This window comes from Hyperolius riggenbachi, chromosome 1 (assembly GCF_040937935.1).
Source record: "Hyperolius riggenbachi isolate aHypRig1 chromosome 1, aHypRig1.pri, whole genome shotgun sequence".
NCBI lineage: Eukaryota > Metazoa > Chordata > Amphibia > Anura > Hyperoliidae > Hyperolius > Hyperolius riggenbachi.
This window is the reverse complement of record NC_090646.1, coordinates 637550597-637574376: the sequence shown is the minus strand read 5'-3', so window position 1 is coordinate 637574376 and position 23780 is coordinate 637550597. Positions and strand designations below refer to the sequence as shown.

At 45.2% G+C, this 23780-nt stretch overlaps 1 protein-coding gene across 4 annotated transcripts in view; it reads left to right on the top strand.

Moving 5' to 3' along the window:
* The window catches only part of NEDD4L (NEDD4 like E3 ubiquitin protein ligase), a 491133-nt gene that overhangs the window by 241254 nt on the left and 226099 nt on the right, over positions 1-23780 (top strand). For all 4 annotated transcript variants that reach the window (XM_068251284.1, XM_068251285.1, XM_068251286.1 and 1 more), the window contains 2 exons: positions 1650-1688; positions 10934-10987. In XM_068251284.1, coding sequence (XP_068107385.1) covers positions 1650-1688; positions 10934-10987 — 93 coding nt within the window. The remainder of the gene's footprint in view (positions 1-1649; positions 1689-10933; positions 10988-23780) is intronic.

Below are 23780 nucleotides of genomic sequence, written 5' to 3'. Positions count from 1 at the left end.
CTGCAACTCTGCTGGCAGCCTCTCTTCTGCGGTCCCCTCCATAGTGGCTGCTACAGGAGGAGACTGCAGAAGAGTGGATGCCCCTCGGGGCTGCGCTTGCGTAACCGGGAGCATTCTGCACAGGTGCAGTACTACAGTGCGCATGCGCAGAAGCTGCTGGCCTGGTTAGCATCTTCTACAGAGGGGACCGCAGAAGAGTGGCTGCCGTCAGTTGGGGCAAGGGACACAGACTTCAATGGGCTGGAGGAAGCCACAGGTAAGTAGATCAGCATTTTATATCTTTCTCTCAAGTATATCTTACATCCTTCTGGTAACTTTTTATTTTTATTTTTTTATTTTTATTTTTTTGTACATCGGGACTGGGGGCTAAATGGAAATTTTTGTGTAAAGGCTCATAGGTCTGCAGATATAATATACAGCAGTAGCTTAGTGTTTAGAGGTAGCTCATAATAAACGTCATGTCCCTTATGCCTTTTTGTACCTGAACCCAGGGATGGGCTTTCGAGTCCAGAAGAACTCTAATTCAGAATTCAAATGAAGTCTAATAATTTCACGTGTGACAGCGGGATGGGGGGGGGGGGGTCAACTTACCCAGAAGTCTTTGTGACAAGACAAGACAAATAACATTTATATTGCGCTTTTCTCCTTGCGGACTCAAAGCGCCAGAGCAGAGCAGCAGCCACTAGGGTGCGCTCTATTGGCAATAGCAGTGTAAGGGAGACTTGCCAAAGGTCTCCTACTGAATTAGTGCTGGCTTACTGAACAGGCAGAGCCGAGATTCGAACCCTGGTCTCCTGTGTCAGAGGCAGAGCCCTTAACCATTACACCATCAGCCGACGCGTCATAGGCATAATGAAAGCGGTGTTGCCTGACTCCCTACCGCGCTTCCTCTTTCAAGCCGAAGGAAGAAGCACAGAAGTGAGTGGTGGAACGCGGCTTTCATTACGCCTATGACGCGCAATAGAAAGCAGACGTCCCAAAGACTTCTGGGTAAGTTAACCCCCCCATACTGCTCTCAAACATGAAATCATTAGACTTCATTTGAATTCTGATTTCGAGTCCTTTCTAGACTCAAAAGCCCATGCCTGCCTGTAACTAGCAGAATAACAGACTGACCTCCCGCTGCCAGCGGATCTATCCACCAGCCATTCCACTGACTTAATGGACAACTGAAGTGAGACGGATATGGAGGCTGCCATATGTATTTCCTCTTAAACAATCCACTTTACCTGGTTGACCTGCTGATCCTGACCCTCTAATATTTTTAGACATAGCCCCTGAACAAGCATGCAGATCAGAGGTTTCTGACAAGATTAGCTGCATGCTTGTTTCAGGTGTGGGTTTCAGACAATACCGATGCATAAAAAGATCAGCAGGGCAGCCAGGCAACTGGCATTGTTTAAAAGAAAATAAGGTAGCCTCCCTATACCTCTCACTTTAGTTGTCCTTTAAGTGATGAATAATCGGTCTCACTTGCACAGGACGACACCTACTAGTTCTAAATGGCTTATATTAAATAATCATATGTAAAATGTCTCTGTGTTGAAAATAAACTGGAGATGTGTAACCTAAGCTTGTGTTGCCCTATTAATATCTCAGCTCCAGTGTGTCATGACCTGTGATTTAATTCTTCTCTGTCTGTTTTCCAGACCCTGAACCCAAAATGGAATGAGGAATTCTTCTTCAGAGTAAGTATTCCTATGCTGTGGATTGAGTGTTCGGGGCTATCTCCTGCATCCATGTGCACTTCCTGTAGAAAGGTTTGCAGGGAGGGGGGGGGGGGGTGAGAATGGAATGAAGAGACCAGGGATATTTTTCCACTGTGTTTTGTCCATTAAGTCTTTTTATAGAACTTCAATTGGCTTAGCAGACAAGCTTAATCTCCTTTCTGCAGAGCGCTGGATAAGAGGAGAGTGCATGGCAGGATAATGCTCTGCAGTGTTCAGGCCTGCCATGGTATGCACCCCTCTCCGGAGGGCAAGATGCTGCAAGAAGTGGATTATGGAGCAATGTACCCTCCATTAGAGAGGCCAGTTTTCTGAAGTTCAGTATTTGCTAGGTGTTGGAAAATGATGGTTTATGAGCTGATAAGACAATCATTTTGGCTTGCATACCGATTTAAAGAGAAACTCCGGTGAAAATAATGTAATAAAGTGCTTCATTTTTACAATAATTATGTATCCATGATTTAGTCAGTGTTAGCCCATTGTAAAATCTTTCCTCTCCCTGATTTACATTCTGACATTTATCACGTGGTAAAATTTTTACTGCTGGCAGGTAATTTTAGTGGAAGGAGATGCTGCTTGCTTTTTGGCAGTTGGAAACAGCTGGTATTTCCCACAATGCAACAAGGCTCCCACAGTGTGATGTCAGAACCATGGTCCTGACATCACACTGTGGGAGGGGTTTCACCACAATATTAACCATATGGAGCCCCCCGATGATCCATTTGAGAAAAGGAATAGATTTCTCCTGGGAAAGGGGGTATCAGCTACTGATTGGGATGAAGTATAATTCTTGGTTACGGTTTCTCTTTAAAGGGATACTGAAGTGAGGAAAATACAATGTGTACAGTGGTGGCTGGATAGTGTAATAGTTAAGGGCTCTGCCTCTGACATGGGAGACCAGGGTTCGAATCTCTGCTCTGCCTGTTCAGTAAGCCAGCACCTATTCAGTAGGAGACCTTGGGCAAGTCTCCCTAACACTGCTACTGCCTATAGAGCGCGTCCTTGTGGCTGCAGCTCTGGCGCTTTGAGTCCGCCAGGAGAAAAGCGCGATATAAATGTTCTGGGTTTTTTGTTTTTACACGAGTTCTTTGCAAGCTTTCAAAATCTTCTCCAGGCATGATACCTGTAACTGGCTGGTTCTGATCTGTAACACCTAAACAACTTTTGATGTTATATCTTCGTATTCTCTCCATGGCCAACACCTGACTAAATACAACTGGCTTAAAGAAGTATAAAATATACATTCAGTATTATAGTCCAAAAAATAGTCTTATTCTCCCACCAGTGTGTGTGTGTGTGTGGGGGGGGGGGGGGGTGGAGTTACTGCGTCTTATAGTCCAAATGCAGGGAGTTCCTGACTTGTGAACGCTGCCAATACGAACCTCCAGAGGGGGACACAAAGGGGCATACAGGAGGCCAGAGGTGAATACATGGGGGACACGGGAGGATACAAACGGAGCATAATCCACAAGATGCCCCTTCACTGTGGATGCCCCAGGTGTCCTCTAAACCTAGGTGTGTCTTGTGGTCAGGAGCGTCTTATAGTCCGGTAGGTGTTATTCCTGTGTAACTTCCAGCCCAACACTTTGTGGAATTCTCCTCTAAGGGCCCATTCACTCCAGAAGCGCTTTTCTGAGCGTTTTTGCGATTGATTAGCATTTTTTAAAATCGCTCCCATTCACTTTCATTAAAATCGCTGTAAAAATCGTTGTAAAATCGCCACGATTTTCACGTACGCGATTGCAATTTTTACCGTGGTTTTAAGTGAATGGGAGTAATTTTAAGAAAACGCTAATCAATCGCAAAAGGCTCAGAAAAGCGCTTCTAGTGTGAATGGGCCCTAAGAGTGACTACTGCAGCATACCTGACGTGATAAACAGGGGTACGTTGTGTACTAGTTAAACTAAAACATTTTGTATATAAATGGTCAATTTTCAAAACATTTATTGATTAAAAAAAATTTCCAGCAATAAAACACATTGGGGGTCCTTGCAACCAGGACCCCTTTGCATAAAATAGCATTTGGGTACAATGCACAACCAGTGTGCTGTATTCAGATAGAAGATGATTTTTCCCACTTTACAAACCAACAAGTTTCGCCCTTCTGGCATCATCCTGGAGGACGGAACTTATTCTTGATGATGTAAGAAGGGCGAAACTTAGTCGGGTTGGAGAGTGGGCAAGTTAATCTATCTGTATATAGCACTTTGGTTGTTCATTGTTTCAAAATGCTCTTTTCTGCTGAAGGATTCTGGTTGCAAGGACCTACAATGCAAGTTTTATTGCTGGAATTTTGATGTTCATCAGTAAATGTTTTGGAAATTGACTTTATGACCAGCATCTGATGCAAGCTGATTATCTGTGTTGGCAGACACCTGCGAGTCTATGCACCTTTTAAACACTGAGTGGCTACAGGTAGTCTAGGTTCTGGTTGGATACTACACTAGCGCTGAGGAACTTTTGGAATCTGCTGTATACAACCAATGCATGTTGGCTCTTCTGGCAGCTAGTTGCTATTGGTTATATCCACTTTTGAGTATGTGAGCACCTGTATCTTTTAGCCTTTGCTACAGTGTTCCATAGTAGGCTTGCCATGTACATTTAAAGAGGAACTTTAGAGAAAAGGGATACATTGCAAAGTGAGAAGTTAAAATTTGAAGAGCGATCAAGAAATGATTAAGTGCAGGCAAACAGAGGCGCCAAAAGAATAAAATGAGATAAAATTGTTAAAAAGGGGGTGGCAGTGGACTTACCCCCTTAAAGTAGACTCAAGATGCTGTTGATTATTCAACAAAAATGGTTGATTTACACACTCCAAATGGATGCATTAGAAGAGAGATCAAGAAATGATTGATATTCCCCATGTAATTTGTTCATATTGTTTGATCCACAATCAGCCTGCTCGTAATCATCTTTACTGCTGGCAGACAGGAAAAAAAACAGACAGCACCAACGGTTATCTATAACCACACCCCCAACAAGGCGATAGGCTAAAAGGTTGTTTTTTTATGGATATACATATGCACAGAGGGAGATACTTTTTTTCCTTGGTAGTTGGAAACAGCTGTTATATCCCACAATGCTCGCAGACAGAAAACTGGTAGCTGGTCAGGAAAATGGTAGCTGGAGAAAGGACCTAGGTCCTGACATCACACTGTGGGACAGGTTTTACTACAATCTCAGCCATACAGACCCCCCTGATGATCTATTCAAGAAAAAGTAAAGATTTCTCATGGGAAAGGGGGTATCAGCTACTGAATGGGGTGAAGTTCAATCCTTGGTTACAGTTCCTCTTTAACATGTGGGGGATGTGTGTGTTTTGTGTGTGTCCCCTGCCAGTTAATATGAAACTTTGACTTTGAGGGGCAGCTGCTGGATCAGCCTTCTGTTCCTGGCTGCAAACTTTCACTAAATTCGCTATAAAGCCTCCCAAAGCTTGGCTTTCCCGCCCCCCCCCCCCCCCCCTTCCTCCTTCCATGCAGGGAGACGTTGCTGCTTCTCCAGAGGAGAAGTGTGTGAAAATAACATTTCATTCCAGAGTGAGTGAGATCTGCTCAGTCCCGCCACATCAAGCATAACTTGTGGCTGAGCTCTCCACATTCCACAGCTCAGCTATTCACACTATCTCAGTGTATCAATCAAATGGACTCCTCAGAATCCATATGCTGCAAAGTGTTGCCACACAGTCTGAGCGGAGGAGAGTGAGATGACTGGTAGAGGCCGCTTCCGGATGCAGTTTTGCCTCTCTAGGTGGGGATGCAGATCAGTCACCTGTTCAGTCCACCCAAATTTGACCTATTTAGCATCCCGGCCTTGATTAGAAGCTTGCACACCTGATCACTCGTAAGGCCCCCGTAATGGGGTACAGCACTTGTTGGGAGAATGTTTGCTGGTCAGGTGGTTCAAGATGTTTACATAGGCTTGGCTTTGGGGTGTAACTACTCCCTATGGTTGAGTATTAGAAGAGGCAAACGAGGCACTGCTGCCATAAAAACCCTTTAAATCTAGCTGGACATATGATAGTGTTTTTAGCAGTGAAGGTGACAAAGTAGCCGTATGGCTGTTTCGTGGGTAGTTCCCCTTCGTCAGAGGCAATACTTCGTATAATCACAGAAGGTACTTATCTAAAGTACAGGTAGTCCCCGGTTTATGAATGCCTGACTTATGAACGACCCGCCGATACGAACACCCGACGACCCGCCATGATGACATCACGCAGCCGGGGAATACCTCTTCTGCTGCCGTTCCCTAAGCAGAGTAGGCGCAGTGGAAGTCAGATGGGGGACATCTCACCTGTTCCATGCCAGTGTAACGTCCCATCATGCTGCCCGGAAGCTGCGCGGCCCGGCCTCTCTCCATTCACTGTCCTCCCCCCAGCGGCTTCTCATGCGTCGCATGACGCAATCAGGAGAAGCCCCCTAGTGGCAGCTCCTCCTGATGCGTCATTATGCGACGCATGAGAAGCCACCGGGGGACAGTGAACAGATAGGATGGGCCGCGCAGCTTCCGGGCAGCACGATGGGACGTAACACCGGCAGTGGAACAGGTGAGATGTCCCTGATATGGCTTCTGCTGCGCCTACTCTGCTTAAAGAATGGGGGTAAAGGAGGAGACGGAGGAGACAGAGGACAGAGGACAGAGGAGGAGACAGAGGACAGAGGAGGCACATGGGTGACACGGGGGCCAGAGATGAGCCAGAGGGAGACACTGGAGGCGCAAAGGAAAGAAATGGCACAGCGTCCCGACTTAAGAATGGATTCAGGTTAAGTACAAACCTACAGTCCTTATCTCGTTCGTTAACCGAGGAGACGTGGCTATTATTATTATTATTATTATTATTATTATTATTATATATATATATATATATATATATATATATATATATATATATATATATATATATATATATATATATATATATATATATATGCACCAACCTCTACCGTAGTGCTGTACAAAACCAATATCGGGGAACATGTGTACATGAGAAATTCCAGAGACTGTACAGTCATGACATCCAGCAATAAAAGTACAGTTACATAGAATGTGAGGGTTCCTTGAGTACTCTTCAGTGGTTCCTTAGCATTTTTCCCATTGGGGGGGGGGGGGGGCTGGGGGAAGTATGATGAAGAGCACAATATAATAGCAGGTACTGTAAAAAGAAGTGCTAAAGAGAACCTGTAACGAAAAAAAAATATCCTCCGGGGGATACTTGCCTTGGGAGGGGGAAGCCTCTGGATCCTAACAAGGCTTCCCCCATCCTCCGGTGTATCTGCGATCCAGCACTGCAACCCCCCGCAAACAGCGGTGAGGTAAATATCTACCTACCGCGATCCTGTGCAGTTAGACTAGCGACTCCTCCTTCAGGCTTAGGCAAAAATAGCCGAGCCCGATCGTATCCCGCTCTTCTGTGCAGGCGCGAGTTCTTTGGATATGATCAGGCTCAGCTATTTCCGCTTTACCCGAACAAAGAGCCGCTACTGCACCTGCACAGGATCACGGCAGGTAAATATCGCTGCTTGTCCAGGAGGTTTCGGGGAGCCAGCGCTGGATTGCCTGCAGCTACATGGATGGGGGAAGCCTCATTGGAACCATAAGGCTTCCCCCTCCCGAGGTAAGTACCCCCCAGAGGGTTTTTTCCGTGAGTCTCTTTCAATTCAGAATAGTAATGAGCAAGGAGACCTTATAATGAAGGGCACTGTAATAGGGGGTAGTGACATAAACAGCCACACCAGCTTTTAAAGACCATTACCTACTGCAAAATAAATTCAGGGGTTCCTTGAGATCCAAAAAGTATTTAAAGTGTTCCTTCAGGGTACAAAGGTTGAGAGAGGCTGATCTAGAGCAGTGTTTTTCAACATTTTATTGCTATGTACCCCTTTTAGGATATTGTACTCACCAAGTACCCCCTAGCATAGTAAACATTATCACATGTACCCCTTGACAAATATACATTTCATTGTAGTACATAATTGGTTCTAAACAATTTCCAAGCATTTACTATTGCTTTTAATTGGCTACAATACTAATTTGGTGTTGTTTAACGGAAACCTGTAACTAAAAAAAAGTTCCTCTGGGGGTACTCACCCCGGGTGGGCGAAGCCTCCGGATCCTATTGAGGCTTCTCCCGTCCTCCTCCTGTGCCCCACGGCGGTCTCGCTGTGCCCCTCCGAACAGCGGGGATGTAAATATTTAGTAAATATTTACCCTCCCGGCTCTAGCACAGGCGCAGTATCGGCTCTCTGCCTCGGAGATAGGCGGAAATAGCCGATCACTGTCGGTCCGCTCTACTGCGCAGGAGAAAGTCTCCTGCGCCTGCGCAGTAGAGCGGACCCGACGGAGATCGGCTATTTCCGCCTATCTCCGAGCTGAGAGCCACAATAGCGCCCCCGCTGGAGCCGGGAGGGTGAGTATATCAAGCCTTGTCAGCGCTTGTAGAGCCAGGATTGCAGGAGACTTCGGGGGAGCCAGCGCTGGATTGCCTGCAGCTACAGGGGAGGAGGAAGCCTCATTGGGACCCTGAGGCTTCCCCCTCCCGAGGTAAGTACCCCCCAGGCAAACTTTTTTTTTTTTTTGTTAGTCTCTTTAAATAAGATTTATCATTTTCTAAAACACTTAATTTGTTATTCTTGGTTAAGTATATCAAGCCCAACTACCCCCTGGAACCATCAAAAGTACCCCCTGGGGTACACGTACCACACATTGAGAACCTAGGATCTAGAGGGTAGCGGGTTGGAAACCATGGGGAAAGAAACACGGGATGGGGCAGCAGTGCAGTTTCTAGGCTAAAATGCACCCAGGGCGAGGGTGTAAAGAGTGCGTCTAGTTGCACTCAGTATAGGTCCCCCCAGTATAGGTAGCCAGCTATTTGTCCCCCAGTATAGGTAGCCAGGCATAGGTGAGCCAGTATAGTTGCCCCCGCTATAGGTTAGCCAGGTAGGTGCCTCCAGTATAGTTGCCCCCAGTATAGGTTAGATAAGCAGGCGTCCCCAGGAATAAGTTAGATAGGTAGGTGCCCCACTACAGGTTAGCTAGGTGGGTGCCTCTAATATAGGTAGCCAGAATAGTTGCCCCCAGCATAGGTTAGATAGGTAGGTGCCCCCCCCCCCAGTATAGGTTAGTTAGGTAGGGGCCTGCAATATAGGTAGCCAGTATAGTTGACACCTGTATAGGCTAGGTAGGTGCCCCCAATACAGGTTAGATAAGTGCCCCCAGTATAGGTTTGATAGGTAGGTGCCCCCCCCCCCAGTATAGGTTAGATAGGTAGGTGCCGGCAATATAGGTAGCCAGTATAGTTACCACCTGTATAGGCTAGGTAGGTAGGTGCCTCCCAGTATAGGTTAGATAGGTAGGTGCCCCCCAGTATAGGTTGGTTAGGTAGGTCCACCCCCCATAATGGAGGGGGGAGGGCAGCCCGACCTCTCCCTGGGCTGCCCTCCGTGCTTCTCCCCCCCCCCCCCCCAGATGCCGAGTAATTAGCGCAGCAGGAAGCTCTGTACGCAACTACTCGCCTTCCTGCGTTCCACTCGCAGCTGATCTCCTCTCGTCAGACGCTGATACACACGCTGCTTCCTGTTTAGCCGGAAGCAGCGTGTGTATCAGCGTCTGACGAGAGGAGATCAGCTGCGAGTGGAACGCAGGAAGGCGAGTAGTTGCGTACAGAGCTTCCTGCTGCGCTAATTACTCGGCATCTGAGGGGGGGGGGAGCACGGAGGGCAGCCCAGGGAGAGGTCGGGCTGCACTCCCCACGGCTCCGGCTCCCCCCTCCTTTACAGCGCCCCCCCTCCCAAAAGTGCTCAGGGTGCCCGCACGGCCCTAAAAACGGGCATGTGGGGCAGTGAACTTCCAATGCTACCTATAGCAAATTATAGTCTTGTCTGAATAGGTGTGTTTTCAGAGTACGTTTGAGGCGTTTTTCTTCACACCATGTGTATTTCTATGCAGAAAAACACACAGGGCTGGAACCCACAAGAGCGGTTTTTTGAGCATTTTGGCAGCGCTGCGATACGCTAGCGTTTTGCCAAAACGCTCAGCTGATGTTAATGGATGGGGCAACTTCCACAGGAGCGTTTGCGTTTCCCAGAAACGCAAACGCAGGACCTGCAGCATTTTGGGAGCGTTAGCGCTTCAATGTAAAGTATTGAAACGCTCAGCAAAACCTAAACTGAGCGGTTTTGCTAGCGTTTTGCGGTTCAGCACACTGTAACAAAACTAAAAATAATTCACAGGACCAATCAGGATAAAAACGCAAAACGCTACACAACCGCTGAGCAAAAAAATACACTGTTGCAAAACGCGACCGAAAACGTGCATGAATCCGCTTGCAAACCGCTCAGACAAAACGCTAGCGGTTGCGTTTTGCGTTTGCGGATTTCAGTGGGTTCCAGGCCACACGTGAGTTCCCAGCAGCTAATGTAATAGAGAAAACTGACAAAATGTGCAGAATCCTGATGCAGGATGTCAGTTTTTCTGCATGCGAAAAATGCATTAAAGTGGATCCGAGATAAACTTGTAACTCATTGCATAATTGTGTTCCTTTTATATAGTTTTATAGGGCATTCCTTTAACCAAATACTTTTTTTTGTTTTACTATCCTAATTCCCTATAAACTAAACAAGCCTCGCCCACAGCTCCTTATGTGCCATGGCACTGTAGCAAGAGCTTATGGGAGCTCAGTCTGGGCAGGAGGAGGAGGCGGTGTTACTAGCCATTGATTTCAGAGGCAGAGGGGAGGAGAAGGGACTGAATTACACACAGGCAAGCTGATAGCATCTCCAGCCCTCAGCCTGTGACAACGTGCCAAACATGGCTGCTCTCATTGTATCACAGGAATAAATAATCATAAACTGAAGCGGTTTGCAGTTAGATTTGCTGTGTAAACTCTCTAAACTTTAGATAAGCTATATATAGACAAGTTACTTGTTATAGTTAGTTTTTCATCTCGGATCCGCTTTAAGTGTGAACTAGCCCAGTGATTACCATCAGTTCTCAGTTTTTCTGTGCAGAAAACGTGCACGCCGACAGTCAAGTGTGTCCCTGCCTGAAGGTTTCCAGGCTCTGAGCATGACGGGCTGTGGGAGAGTTCCAGAGGAGAGGGACCGCTTTGATCTGTACAAAGTTTTAGCTAGAGTTTTTTTCTAATGATCTTTCACAACCCTTCAGAATTACTGAAAGCTAAACTTGTGTTTTTGTTTTTCCCTCCCCAGGTCCACCCAACCAATCACCGGCTTCTGTATGAAGTGTTTGACGAGAACAGATTGGTAAGTGCAATGTTGGCTCTTCCGTGGTTTTTGCCTTTCTGTGTTGAGTTATGGCGTTGGCGCAGCAGTTAATCGTTTGGTGACCGGACAGTAAAATCTGTTTGAAAGGCAGGGAACTAATATTTACACTTTGGATTTTAGCCGCTGGAGAGAAATATGATGTTTAGGTATAAAATAGAGCTCTAATACAAGCCCAGGAATATGTGAAGTTTGTTTTGAGAGAGCCGCAGAGGCTTCACAGTGACCCGAGGGGCGTGGTTCCAAGTGGCGGGAAAGTGGAGGAGTAATGTGGCTGTGGAGGTGCACTCATGTAAATCAGGGCAGCAACTACTATAGCAAAAAAAAATTTACTTGCAATTTTTTTTTTACATAAATTATAACAAACTAGTAGACCTAAGCCTGCTCAAAAAAATGGGCTCTAGGTCTGTGTCGGAACCTACCCCTCCCCTGTGACCGCCGCACAGTCAGGGCGCGTGCGAGCCTGGCCCCCTCCTGCTCCCTGTCCCAAGGCTGTCCATGCGGCACATGCGCAGTAGTGCAAAGCACGGACACACACAGGGATGCAAAGACACTGGGATTATTTTAACCTCCTTAGCAGTAATCGCGAGTTCAGCTCGGGGTGGAAAAAAACATGCCAGGAGCGGTATCCCCAAGCTGAACTCGGTTTTTGTTATTCTTGGTTAAATATATCAAGCCCGAGTACCCCCTGGAACCATCAGAAGTACCCCCTGGGGTACGCGTACCACACATTGAGAACCTAGGCCCTAAATGCATCTGATTGTATGACCTATTGTTTTCTCCTTGGGCACGAACGGTTTCCACTAATCGCCAATCTGATTGTTTGGGAAATTGTTCTGTTAATTGGTGCTTTTATAGTGTCCAGCTTTGTTGGTGACTAGGTGTTGTGTTCCCCCGCTAGCTGGAATGCAGGCGATAAACGTACAGAATGTCCCACTATTCTTAGAACTACCGAGCCGTCAACGTGACACAAGTGATTCATTCAGAAAACGCACGGTTTCCTCCTGCTTTCCTGTAAAGGCTATTAGTGCTTCCGGGTCAGAGGTTATCTGAGGCAGCTGTCAGCTGGTTAGTGCTCTGACATGGACAGGATAAGTCGCAGGAAGGCTCTGATAATCTATATGTAGATATGAAGATGTTGTGGAGCCCCATATATGGAGCTTCTGAATGGCCAGACGGGGGAAGTATGGGAGGAGGGTGGCATGCAGGTAAACTACGGCAATCTCCCTGGGGGGATGATATGAAACTTATCGTATACATACATCAGAACGGGATGTACAGTATTCACCCTAGAGAGCTGAATCCAATACCTCGTGTCTTCTGTCAGCACTTCTGCACTGATTGTAGAAAGAGGCTCTGTTAGGGCATGACTCTGGGCTCATATCTACACTTGTATGTTTTACAGGCTGACGTGAATTATGTATATTCGTTGTTTTTCTATATGGTGGAGCCCCCCTTTAGTGGTTTTCCTGGGGATTATAAAAAACAGTTTACAAAGATCAGAAGAGATCCTGCAGACCGGGCTAGTTGGCCATCAGAGGGAGCATATGGCTGCAAACCAGCCTCCAATCCTTTCTTTATTGGCCAGAGTGGTTTGAAAACTCAGTAGGGTTTTTGTCCTGGTCTTACCATCTTGCCCCCACAGTTCTCCTCTTTGGAAGGACTACAGAAGACCAGACCATGTCTGAATCCCACAACTGAAACAAGCATGCAGCTAATCTTGTCAATTTTTGGCCAGGAACATCTGATCTGCATGCTTGTTCAGGGTCTATGGCTAAAAGTATGAGCGGCAGAGGACCAGCAGGACAGCCAGGCAACTGGTATTAATTTAAATTAAATTTCGGCCTCCAATTCCCTCACTTCACGTTCCCTTTTAAAGAGAACCAGAGATGAAGCACCCTCTTGTATTTTACTTTATAAATCAGTGGGAACATGACAGTAAACACCTAATCTGCTCTTTGTTTCATTGTTCTCTGTTTAATCTGACTGTTATCACCTCTGATAAGAATCCCTGACTGAGCACTCAGTCTAGCTTTGCTACGGAAAGATTATAGCTGAGTCTGTCTTCTCTGGTGTCTTTTCAAGCCCAAGCCTGCCCCCTTGTGGCTCTGCTATAATGACTCAGCAATAATCATTCCCTGCAAAGCCAGACTGAATGCTCAGTCGGGGATTCTTATCACAGCTGATAACAGACCCTTTTAGCAATGAGGATGAAACAGAGCAGGGTAAGTGTTTTCTCTAATGTTCTTATTGATATAGATGGTAAAATTCACAAGGGTGCTTCGTCTCTGGTTCCCTTTAAGTGGTTTGTTTAGCCCTCAGTCATGTACAATAGGTTTGGGAGCATTCTATAGTAAAGTGCAGGTGCTTGAGGTAATATCATGATGGTGTCCCACGGAGACCAATGAAGGTGTCCCTGTTGTTTTTGGGCTTGGTTTGGATTTCTCTTTACCACATTTTGGTTTTTTTGTAGTTCTTGCTGATGTTGTAAAATATTATTGTATTCACCTTGAATGTCTGCCACTGATCCCTGTACCAGAATAGCTGGGCTTGTACATTGTGACCTTCAGCATGGGTGGCCCACACAGTGTCTGATCACTGGGTAGTGTGGAAGTGTGGGCAGACCTAGAAGTCAGCTGAGGTCAGGGCAGGCCAAGCTATGCATTAGATGTGTGTTGTGTGTCATAGTGAGGGAAATGTGACACTGTGAGAACCATGATCTAGTAAGAATAGTAGAACCAAGAATCAGGTTTGACTTGCTGTATTTTATTTGTGGTCTGATCATTTTGGTTCTTCTGTTGAACTATGGACCATGTCATACTGCCGAGTGAGTGAGCAGCTGCTTGCTGTGAGTAGTTGCTAATTCTAACTAGTTGCAATAGCCAGTAAGTGCATTAAAATGAATTATAGCAGGCACTTAATTGGGGGGGGGGGGGTCTTTTTTTTTTTTTTTTTTTTTTTTTCCCCCAACACTCAAGCTCCAGGTAATTGGTTGTACAAGCTTTCCATTCCTACAAAGACGTGATCTTGAACCTTGATTGTATTTTGGATAAAACCTTATGTACCGTATGTAGTTTGAGATGATCATGTCAAATTAATATCAGGCACAAGAAATAGAGTAATGCTCGTTAACATAGACTATTGTGACTTGACTGCACTAAAATTTGTGTACGAACAGATTGAGAACCAGACCATATCCTCCACCGTTCTGTCTCTAGATGTAAATGTTTTATTATCTAAACATTGAAATTTATGGTGTGTGCTTGTTTGTGATGCCATCAAGCCTACTTTGGTCCACAAGAGTATCCTAAGCTTTTTATTTATTTTTTGAAAACATGGGCCCATGTGCAATTATTTTTGTTCTCCTAGGTGATATTTTTCAAACTTGTCAATAAAATGCAATTTTATCCACCAGCAAGCAAGAAAATATTCTAAATAATTTTGCTAGTACTTTGTCACCTACTTTTTGGTACTTTTTCTATTGCAAATTCCTGAAAAGTTATTCTAAAGCAAAGATGAAAAATGATCTCCTAGGAGAAATCTCAGGAGAAAGTGAATTGCATATGATCTCCATCAGATAACTATGTAGGTTAGTGTGTAAAAAGGTTGGCCGCATGTCAATTGGTGTTTTGGTTGGCCAATGCTTTTTGGGAATACAATGGGGTTTTGGACAATAAAATCATGACAAAAGCAGATGTCCACTTTTAGCCATAGAAAGGGTTTCAGTGTCACCAATGTGCAAAATAAGCGCCCTTTAACTGGGAAGTGATAGGTCTACTTATGGGGAGAGATGCATCTTGAAGGCGGTGAGCACACATAGAGGAATTGTTCAAAATGTGCACTTTTGTGGCCCGCTTGGGAATCGCACGTCATTTGCATGCGTTCGCGGTTGTTGAAATGATTTTTAATTACACATCAAGTTGCTATTTTCCCTAAATTACAAATCTTTTCCCCAGCAGCATCACCCAGGGCCCATCTCCTGCTTCGGAGCCGCAATATGTACACAATATTGGAGCACCGGACAGCACCAAAAAACCAATAGGTTCACCGCACTTAATTTAAATTAAATTTGAAGTTTGGGGTCCGTTTAATGCAAGGTACTTCAGCTATGTGGTAGTGATAAGCTATACGATCCTTAGATTTCTTTATCTTTACAGTAACGATCTGTTCTCCTTTGTGTAGATGAATATTTGGGGGTCAGCAGGTGTTGCCTCCTATCTGTATCCCCCTGGTAAACCCCACGGCCAGATGGAGCGCAGGTGGTGTGGACATCTGGGCAGCTTCTATGGCACCCTCTGCTTGTGGATCTTCGTGGCTTAGTGTACATTGAGCTTCATATGATGACACGTCAATGTTTGGAAACATTTTCCCTCAATTATCACTGCGGCGTGTTTCCCACATTCCACAGGAACTGGCACCACTTACACTGGATTTCCAGTGAATAGAAGAGATGTCTGACGCGTCACATGGGAACTGAAGCTGCGCGCAGCCGCCCATCTGGCCGATGGCGGATTATGTTACACCATCACATCTGCAGTAGCTGGACTATGAGGCCAGAGAGGGTTTACCATCATGATGGTGCAGAGGGGGCAGGAGTAGACATGGCTTTCAGCTGCTGAGGGAACTACAAGTGCCGGCAAACGCTTTTGGTAGTTAGGCGCAGTGTTGGTTGTTATGGTTTTTTTTTTTTTTTTTTTACACTGAAGTGAAAGAAAAAATTATATGATTTATATGTATAGTACAGCTAAGAAATAAAACATTAGGAGCAGAGAAATAGGTCTGTTTCCAGTACAGGAAGAGTTAAACTCCAGTTATATATACAAAAGAGCCATTGAGCTCCAAGACTTTCAAAGTCGCAGAGAGCTCTGTCTTTTGAAGCTTGTTATCTCAACTGTCAGCCGCTGTATTTTCTTTCTCTGCAGAGGAGTTCAAAAGTTCACTGGCCTGCTCTGTAAATTCATTAAGAATGCTGAGTAGTGTGTAAACTGCAAATATTAGAGAATGATGCAATGTTATAAAAAACACTAACTGAAAATAAAAATATGAGCATATTTTCTTTGCTACTAATGTTCTATTAATTATCTGTACTACACAACCAATTCATTACATCAGATTTTTTTTTTCACTTCAGTATCTCTTAAACACTCTTAACCTCCTTGCCGGTTATCCCGAGCTCAGCTCGTGGTAACCTGCGTAGGATGATTTCTCAGGCCCCGCTGGGCCGATTTATTTTTTATTTTTTTTTATTTTTTTTTTTTACTGCACGCAGCTAGCTCTTTGCTAGCTGCGTGCAGTTTCCGATCGCCGCCGATTCGCCGCTCCCCCCCCCCCCCCTTGCGCAGCCTGGCCAATCAGTGCCAGGCAGCACTGAGGGGTGGATCAGGATTCCCTCTGACGTCCATGACGTCGGTGACGTCATCCTGCCATGGCGACCGGGGAAGCCCAGCAGGAAATCCCGTTCTGAACGGGATTTCCTGCTTACTCTGATCGCCGAAGGCGATCGGAGTGGATAGGGGGATGCCGCTTGTCAGCGGCTATCATGTAGCGAGCCCTGGGCTCCCTACATGATTTAAAAAAATAAATAAATAAATTTAAGTGTTGCGTTGCCCCCTTGCCGCCAGAATTGGAATGGCAAGGGGGTTAATGAAACCTTGCATTTTTTTTAGTGTATACTCCACATGAAGCAGCTTTTGCCAAATAAAATGGGAAAGTATGTTCTAAGGGAGTTCACAGCTTGTCACTCTGCTCCCTTCCCATTAAGTGGCATTGTTTTACTACATATTTTTGTTAAAGAGGAACTCCAGTGAAAATAATGTAATAAAAAAGTGCTTTGTTTTTGCAACCATAGTAGAATCTTTTAAATCTCTGATTTACATTCTGACATTTATTACATGGTGACATTTTTACTGTTGGCAGGTGATGTAGCTGCTGCATGCTTTTTTGGCAGTTGGAAACAGCTGTAAACAGCTATTTCCCACAATGCAGCAAGGTTCACAGACAGGAAACTGCCAGGAGTACGTACTCAAGAGTTTCCTGTGGGAGGGGTTTCACCACAATATCAGTCATACAGCGCCCCCTGATGGTCTGTTTGTGAAAAGGAATAGATTTCTCATGTAAAAGGGGGTATCCGCTACTGATTGGGATAAAGTTAAATTCTTGGTCGGAGTTTCTCTTTAAATCAAGAGAACTTTGTATCTCTGAAATGTTGTAACTCGAGTTGTTTGTAAGTAGGGGACTGTCTGTGTATATAAAAAGAGATAAATTGCAGGACCTCTATTGGTAGTGGTCCTCAAGCATGGACAGTTTTAGTTGTGCAGCCCGCTGGTCCGGTCAGTCGGGCAGATTTATGGCGTGTATGATGGTGACCCTGACACGCTGATATGGATGCTACTGTTGAGAACATGAAGTTACTGACCCCCTGTTGTGTCCGCAGCTCACACAGCTATTTCTGGGGCATCACCGCAGCGCTCAGCCTCGACACCCAGATACTGATCAGAAATAAATCGTGCGTTCTCCAATAACATCACCCCCGTGACCACCGATTCCTGCCAACCACGTTCATCAAAGGGAGAGTTGTGTGTTTTTGTTTAGTTTTTTTATATATATATATATATTTCAAAAATACATCTATTTATTAAGACGTGCAAATAATGTTGTACAGAATACGTTTTATGGGACAAATGTAGGGTTGGTGTCACGCAAATGTCGGACTCCCTGTAGAGGAGAACACAGGGGGACACAAAGGGGCATAGAGGAGGGCACAAGGACAGAGGCGGACATATGAGGGACACAAGGGGGGCAGAGGACGACACAGGGAGACATGAGGTGCAAGGGGGCATAATCCACAGAATGCCCTTCACCATGTTTAGTATGTATATTTTTTTTTCTCCCTTGCTCTTGTACTCTAAACCTAGGTGTGTCTTATAGTCAGGAGCGTCTTCTATTCCGCAAAATACGGTAACTGTCAGCATATTTCAGTTCTGACAAAATCTTGTCAGAACTGGAAGGGATCACTGTAGGAAGAAAATGGTGAGCTTCTGAGAGGAACTGGTGGTGAGATTAGTATGTAATATTCATTTGCAGCTACGTCATGTGTTTATTTTAAATAATTTTACATGCTTCAGGTTCTCTTTAAAGCAGTGGTTTCCTTCTAAAATGACACGTTTTGGGGCCATTAGACCACATCGCTCCGTACCCTATGATTATACCGGATGTTCGAGCAGTTTAAAAAGACGGATTTATTTTATTAGGAATGATTGCAGAAGTGGAACTTCCACCTGCCAGGCAGCTTATGGAGCTGTAACTGAGCGGCTCATACCAGCGCAGATTCCTCTGCTGGCTCCGGATCCCGCCAGAACAATGACCGATTGTGCTGGGCCTTGGCACTTGTCTTGTAAACCAAACCAGGGCTGACATATTTGCTGCCACTCCGTGCCTCAAACTTGGAACTCTACAGCCTGCAACATCAATAACGCAAAGTAGCAAACCCACTGCTCTGTGCAAAGATCGCTTGTTAAGGATGAGCGATGTGCGAACTAATGTGGAAACTGTTTGCAATATTTGTTTTTTCTGTATTCCAATCTGCAAATCGTGTTATTTAAGGCAGAGCTCCAAACTCCCGGCAACGGATGAAATCCATGCGTATGTTTACCTGGCAGAAGGGTCTGAATTATCCTTAGGCAGTCCTGTGATTCAGATTAGGGGACCTGCAAAAAATGTGGCGCTAGTCTAGTTTAGGGGATCCATCAGGAAACCTCCATAAGGAACAGTTCTCCAATCACAATACCCTCCTTAGCAGAGGACCGTATAACCCTACTTCTGAGGCCTACCCAACCGTAGCATTTGCAGACAAATAAGGATTGATATAATTTTATTTCACACATTAGCAGAGAGCTAACAAAAGCTTTCGGGGGGGGGAGGAGAGATGGGACACTGTGCTTCAAAGCGTTTAGAGATGTCACAGATGTTATCTTCACACCCTCCCCTGGATAAATAATGGGGAGCTAGGAGTGGGGGAGACATGGCAGCTCCTATAGCCATTAAAAACAGTAGAAAAAAGTGGTTCTTGGTTCCCTTTAATGGACTCAGACACAGAGATAAGGGTTTGAATCTGGTATCTTCCTGTTCAGTAAGCCAGCACCTATTTAGTGAGGAGACATTGGGCAAGACTCCATAACACTGCTACTGCCTACTGAGCATGTCTCTAGTGGCTGCAGTTCTGGTGCTCTAAGTCCACCAGGAGGAAAGTGCATAATATGTTTCCTATATCTTGTCTTATCTGACACATATGCGGTTTCCTGCTGTGTCCTCTATACTTTACTTGACTAGTGCCAAAAATGTTAGGCTGTGTGGGGCACCAGGTCTTTTTTTTGTTTTTTAAATGATCAACCTACAAACTAGGCTGCTAATAGTTTAAGTCGGTACGAACTCTGAGTTGTTAAACTTTACGTAGCCTGAAGTTGGACTGATGGCCTCTAATTTTGACCAGTTGGACTGATTCCAAATTGTATTGATTTCCATAAAATTAGGTAAAATTTTTAAATCCTTCTCTTTGAAACTTGTTAACCATCTCAAATATCCTCGCATTTTGGTCATGTGGACAGTCGGTCAGAAGTTTGACAAGTACCAGTTTTTTAAAGGGTGGGGTCACGGAGTGGGTTTTTACCTTTGTACAACAACCCATCCATCACGCGGCAGCCATCATTTAGATTGGTCAATTTTACATGTCCATGTAACAGGAGAGCTTACTTATACAATCTCTTCTTGGTAATCCAAATCTGTTGGCCCTCCTACTACATGGAGGCGGTAAAATGGATGAGTGCCAGGGATTAGAATGCCTGACCTGTATACTTGTTCAAAGTCTATGGCTAAAAGAAAGGAGGAGCTATAGTCATCCTGCTAAGGGACCATTATTTTAAATGGAATAGCAGGTGCTGTGGGGAGTGGTCAAATTTACCTATAAACAATCATTAACCCTTTACACTTACATCAAGCTGGAACGCTAGCAGCATTAAAAACAAGCAAAATGATGCGATTGAAGAAAGGGGACGTTAGCTCCCAACATGGTTTGCATGCAATGGCATCCTGTACTAGACCCTTACACCAGCGATGAGGCTTCCCCATTATGGTAACGATCCTGTACTAGACCCTCACACCAGCGATGAGGTTTCCCCATTATGGTAACGGTCCTGTACTAGACCCTTACACCAGCGATAAGGCTTCCCCATTATGGTTACTGTCCTGTACTAGACCCTTACACCAGTGATGAGGTTTCCCCATTATGGTAACGGTCCTGTACTAGACCCTTACACCAGCGATGAGGCTTCCCCATTATGGTAACGGTCCTGTACTAGACCCTTACACCAGCGATAAGGCTTCCCCATTATGGTAAGGGTCCCTACGCTACCTATGCCAGTCAGCACAGAAGGAAACATTTTATGCTCATAACCTGGGATTCCCACTGAGGCTTCTGATGAATACCTGCTGACCGGCTGTCCACACAACCCAAAAGGGAGGACATTTGAGATGGTTAACATGTCTTCAGCCTAAACATACATACTGACATTAAGTTACATTAGTTTTGTTCATTAAAATAGATAGGTAATATGATCTCTTACCCACCCTGTTTTAAAATAACAGGCAAAGGTTTGTGATTTCATGAGGGCAGCCATCTTTTTGGTTGAAAGGAGGTGACGGGGAGCATGAGACACCGTTCCAACTGTCCTGTGTCTTGATCACTTCTCCCAGCGGAGCGCGCTAGGCAACGAGAACAACCTCAGAAATTCCCATCATGCTTTGCACAGCATCAGGGGAAAAATGCCCGGGCAGTTTTCTTCTATGCAACTAAAAATGAGGCTTGGGTAAGAAAAAACGTTCTGATGCTGTGAAACTGTTAAACACCAAGACCTTTAAGTGCTGCTGAGTAGGTTTTTAGTCTGGAGGTTCACTTTAATACTTGTAGTGTTCCAGCTTAATGTGAGTGGAGAGGGTTAATGATTTGTTTCTATGGCAGAGGGCCCAGTTTCCACTAGCGCGGAAACTGGGCTAAATCTGCAGAGTTTTCCCGCAGGCAAATTGCGCGGGAAAACTCTGCCATAGGAAACAATGGCGCCGCGGCCAAATCGCTTACCTTAGCGATTCGGCTGACATTACCATCCGTTTCCATACGGGAGGCTGCGAATCCCATAGCCGTGCATGGCTCTGCTTATGGGATTCGTCAGCGTACCTGCACACGAGGAAATGGCGCCGCGCGTCTCCCAGCCGCGCATGCCACTAGTGGATACGGGCCCTAAAAGTATTAGAGGCAGAAGGACTACAGGCAATCTGCATTGTTTAAATTTTAATTGCCCAAGCCTGATTTTCTCTTTATGGTAATAGGGCTGAAGTGTGTAGTTTACCTGTACTTTTCCCTGGCATCTCCTGCGCTCTTTAGGCCTGAAGCAGTTACTTAGCAGTGATGAAACCTCCTGGAACAGAATATTTTTTTCCTATTTAAGCTTTCAGCTACCTTTTTTTCCTCAGAATACTCTGTGACCTGAATAAACAAGAACCTTTACATAAGCCTATAAAAGGACGCGGGTAAAATTGGTGCCAGAGGTGCCTTGTTTAAAACGTCGCCACCATAGATGGCGATGAAAGCCGGGATTAGCGGCTATAAATGATAATTTGGGCACCCAGATGCGCCCGAAGTTTATAGCCGCGATACACCGTTAATAGCCACTAATATAGCCGATATTCAGCCGTTTATAGTTGCTCTTTACAGTTTATATCGGATTGTAGATTTTAACATTAGTGAAAATATTGGGGGTTAGGAGGCAGGGGTCTTGGTGTTTGAGGGGGGTCCTTAAGGGGTTAAACTTAGGCCCGGTTCACATTAGCGTTCCCTGTCCGGATCCGCCTGATCGGATCCGGACCGTATACTGTACAAACGGAACGTACGTTCCGCATAGCAATGCAAAGTCTATGCGGACGTTCACACGCGTACGTTCCGTACAGACTGGAGCCGGATCGGATCCGGACTCCGGACACTTTTCCAACATGCGCTATTTTTCGGGTCCGGATCATCCGGCCCACGCACCCGGACCGGAGCCTGACCGCACCATCCGGAAATAGAAACCTATGGGGACGGAAAGCACAGAACACACAGGATACAAACACCTGACGTTCTACCCCACTTCCTATGCGTATTCTAGCGGCCATTTCGGATGAGGACACATGGGCAGCAGTGGAGCAGCAGTGACCTTACGTGCTGGAGCTGTTTGGCAGTATGTCGGAGGTGGAGGTGAGGCCTAACTGCGGAGGACCTTATTCTACAGGTGCACCTTCTGCTGACCCCAACAATTTTTTATTATATTTCGCTGTTTTTACCGGATCCGGATGGCAGCCTGATGCATGCCTGATGCAAACGGACCGGATCGGAACCTTGCGGTTCCGATCCGGATCAGGTCCTAATCCAATGCGGAGCCGGTCTGTTTGCATCAGGCATGCATCAGGCTGCCATCCGGTCCGTTTGCATGCCAAAATGCAAGTGTGAACGGGGCCTTAGGCACCACCCGGGGGTCATAGGGTTAGGCATTAGTAGAGGGAGGGTTCTCTGTTTGAGAGTAGGGTTAGGTGATAGTAAAATATCGGTAAAGATTTCAATATTGATTATCGTATATAAGTAGCAGAATATCTGTAATTTTACTAATATTCTAACCGCTATCTCAGCTGCCCGTTTTTTTTTTTTTTTGTTTTTTTTTACATGTACGCCTCCCACTATAGGAAACCTGTGGTGATGATAAACAGATGAGATAAACAATTGTATCCATCCTCCTTCTCCTTAAATCCCATATTATTTTGTTTTTAAAAGCTAAAACAGTAGGTTTAATGTTGTACTGTCTCCATATGAATGATAGCCTTTCACACCGTCTGTGTCTGTCCGTGTCCCAGAGCTAAACTATATGAATGATTGACTTTTATCTATACCCTGCACTCAAGAGCAGTTTTATGGCTGTAATTTCGTATAGGTGAGAGTTGAGCTATAGTCCGACTGGGTCCTGACTGGAGAGAAACGGTCACTTGTATACTTGAATGGTTAAATCTTTCAGGCAGAAAAAGAAGGTAACACATCCTAGTTATTTTGTGTTCTTGTGATTATACATATTCGTTTATCTCATCCTATCACTTGTCGGCTCGGCTACACGTTCAGTAAACTTTGTAATTCCTTTTCTCTTTTAAAGTGCATCCAAGGTGAAAAACTAATTATGACAAGTAACTTGTCTATATATCTTATCTAAAGTTAAGATAGTTTACACAGCAAATCTAGCTGCAAACAGCTTCAACAGTTTCACGTTTATTTATTCCTGTGATACAATGACAGCGGCCATGTTTTGTTTGTCACATTACACACAGGCAAGCTGCAACTGCATTTCCAGTCCTCAGCTCACTCCCCTCTTCTGCTCCCTCCTCCGCTCTGCCTCTGAAATCTCTGGCTAGTATCCTCCACCTCCTGCCCAGACTGAGCTCCCATAAGCCCTTGCTACATGGAGTGCCAAGGCACTTTGAGCTGTGGGCGAGGCTTGTTTAATTTATAGGGAATTAGAGTATTAAAACAAAAAGGAGTATTTGGCTTGAGGAATGCCCTATAAACTATATGTAAGGAACACAATTATGCAATGAGTAAAAGTTTGTCTGATCCACCTTTAAAGGGGAACTTCAGCCTAAACAAACATATTGTCAGTAAGTTACATTAGTTATGTTAATTAAAATAGATGGGTAATGTCTTACCCACCCT